Source organism: Rhea americana, unplaced genomic scaffold (assembly GCF_003343005.1).
Source record: "Rhea americana isolate MKP2758 unplaced genomic scaffold, rheAme1 scaffold_26, whole genome shotgun sequence".
NCBI lineage: Eukaryota > Metazoa > Chordata > Aves > Rheiformes > Rheidae > Rhea > Rhea americana.
Window position 1 is genome coordinate 6,723,701 of NW_028186379.1, and position 2,447 is coordinate 6,726,147.

At 40.6% G+C, this 2,447-nt stretch overlaps 1 protein-coding gene across 1 annotated transcript in view; it reads left to right on the top strand.

Annotated features, from left to right (window-relative positions):
* The first annotated feature begins 19 nt into the window (after positions 1-19).
* The window catches only part of IGF2BP3 (insulin like growth factor 2 mRNA binding protein 3), a 121,263-nt gene continuing 118,835 nt past the window's right edge, over positions 20-2,447 (top strand). Inside the window, exon 1 of the mRNA XM_085307628.1 lies at positions 20-238. Within this exon, the coding sequence (XP_085163754.1) occupies positions 20-238 (219 nt within the window). The remainder of the gene's footprint in view (positions 239-2,447) is intronic.

Below are 2,447 nucleotides of genomic sequence, written 5' to 3' on the forward strand. Positions count from 1 at the left end.
CGTTAGGCCCCGGAGCAACATGGAGGCGCCAACGGCCCCCGCGCGGCGGCGGCGGCTGCTGCCCGGGGTCGGGGGGCTGCTGCCCCCGCGGGCCGCCTCCGCCGGGCAGCCCGGGCTCTGTAACGCCAAACCCGCTTTCCGGAGCGCGGCTCTGCCCTCGGAAGAAGCGCGCTTGTTAGCAGAGCCCGTGACCGAGCCTGCCACTGGCAGCAGTGGTTCCCAAAGAGGACATTCGATGGTAAATAGAAACACAGCGGATAATACATCGAATTATCTATTGTGCTTCGAGGTGGGGGGAAATCCGATAGGAGCTGGGATTATTATTTTTTTCTTGGGGGAGGGGGGGCGGAAGGCAGTTCACGGTACGCCAATGGATGTGGAAAAACCATGTAGATGACTGTGATTGAGCTGCTCAGAATTTCATGGGGAACGTAGGAGAAAGCACATGTTGGAATTCGAGTTGTAATGGCAGCCTGTTGTGAAAAATCCTCACTAATTGAAGATTCCTTGTTTAGAATACTTATGTAAATATTGTAACTGCTGGTTGGTTTAGGGGGGTGATAAATATAAACATTTGAAATACAGAGAAATATTTTAAAAATTATAATGCTTTTTCTTACAGAAGAGGTTTAAAAATACATTAACTATGGGAATGCGCTGATGTATACTGACGTATTTAATTTGTGATTGTTAAATTAAGTTACATATCAAATTGTAAAACTATAATCCCTAAAATGTTATGATTTGGGTGTACCAGACTATGTGGATAGGGAAGCAGAGATTTTTCAATCACCATGAGCAAGTTTCTGTTGTTGATTTGCCTTTTTTGGCATTCAGGATTTGGATTTACTCTTGAAACCACTAACCAACCCACACTTCTTGACAAACAAAGCTATGCATTATGTAGCTTTACAGAAAATATTTCAGCTTATTAGCAGGATGTTCTCAGAATATCAAAAGAAAGGGATTGCTAATAAACAGGATTTTTTTTCCTATCATTTGATTATCAAGCATTTTATGATGTTATTGAACAAGTGATGCGTATTCTTATTATGAGTTTTCAATTTCTTTAAGGAATAATTTCCAGCAAAACAAATAAGCAAACTACAATATTAAACGAAACTTATATGCATCCTCTTTAACAGTTTTAAGAGGAAATACCAGAAAACACCATAGACCAACCATGTAGTAAAGAACACATGCGGATTGACTTAAATCAAATTTATAAAGAATGCAATTAATCTAAGAGAACGGTGACTAATTCCTTTCACAAGTTTGAGTAAGAATTAAGTAGTTTGGAGGGGACTGTTTTTGACTTGCACAGACAATTGTTTATTTTATCCAGACTACACAGGATGGGATAATGAAATACAAATTCTTTTAGGAAAAATGCCACATCGAGAATGGAAGAGTTCTAAACAGGTTAATACTGAAGAGAGRAAAAAAAAACTCTCTATCCCTAATATAATTATTTGCTAATTCTCTACAAAATGGAAGTTGTGCTTAAATTCTGATGAGTGGAGTGCAAAACGTTCACTTTCTCAGTTACAAGCTGACAAAAAGTTCATAAAAATGACGCTGAGATTAAACAATGAGTTGAAATTGCAAATATTAATTTTGTGGTAAGCAATGTATGAAGACACACACAATAAAAGGGMTGTATTTCTAAGTTACTGAAACGTTAATCCATTTCGTGATAACTTCACAATGGTTTCAGGCTCCAGCCCTCATGGTGGGAAATGTCTCCTTGCATCACACTACTATAAGCTAAATCTTCAGCTACTTACTATCTTTACTGTGCCCTTTCGGAACCAAGTGTAACAATATATACAAACTGCAGTGTCCAAAGTACAGATAACAAAAGAATGTCAATAGCACAGTTCCCAAGGTAAATTAAATCGCTCCTGTTTAATTGTGTAGTTTATTGAAGTTAGGTATAAAACTGTGAGGCATTCCTGTTTACTACAGATTTCCGCACATACTACAGTACATGTGGAAATTCATTCACTGTTAACTATTATAAAAGTATTTAACTATTTTCCATGGAATACCTCTTAAAACGCACCGCAAAGAAGTCTACCATGGAACAAATGAAACCTTCAGCTAAAGTGCATTGAATTATTAAACAAACCCTACTAGATCGCTATATTAAATACAGTGCTGGCTTTCATTTCCGTATCCTTTCTTCATCTTCAGGCAACATTTTGTTTGCACTGGAAAGGCTCCACACCCCCAGACCCCTCCCCCACAAGCCCACCATTGTATCCTTACAAATGTGGAGAATTATGAATGGTTCCTTAAACCGGGCCGGGGGGAGGGGGGAGGCGGGCGATCGCCAAATCCCTTTGTGTGCCGTTACCATCCTAGGGCAGCGGTGCCTTCGCCTCCTCGCCGCCGCCATCCACCATTAACTCGATTAAAGGCAAGCGCGGCCCCCTCCCCCCGCC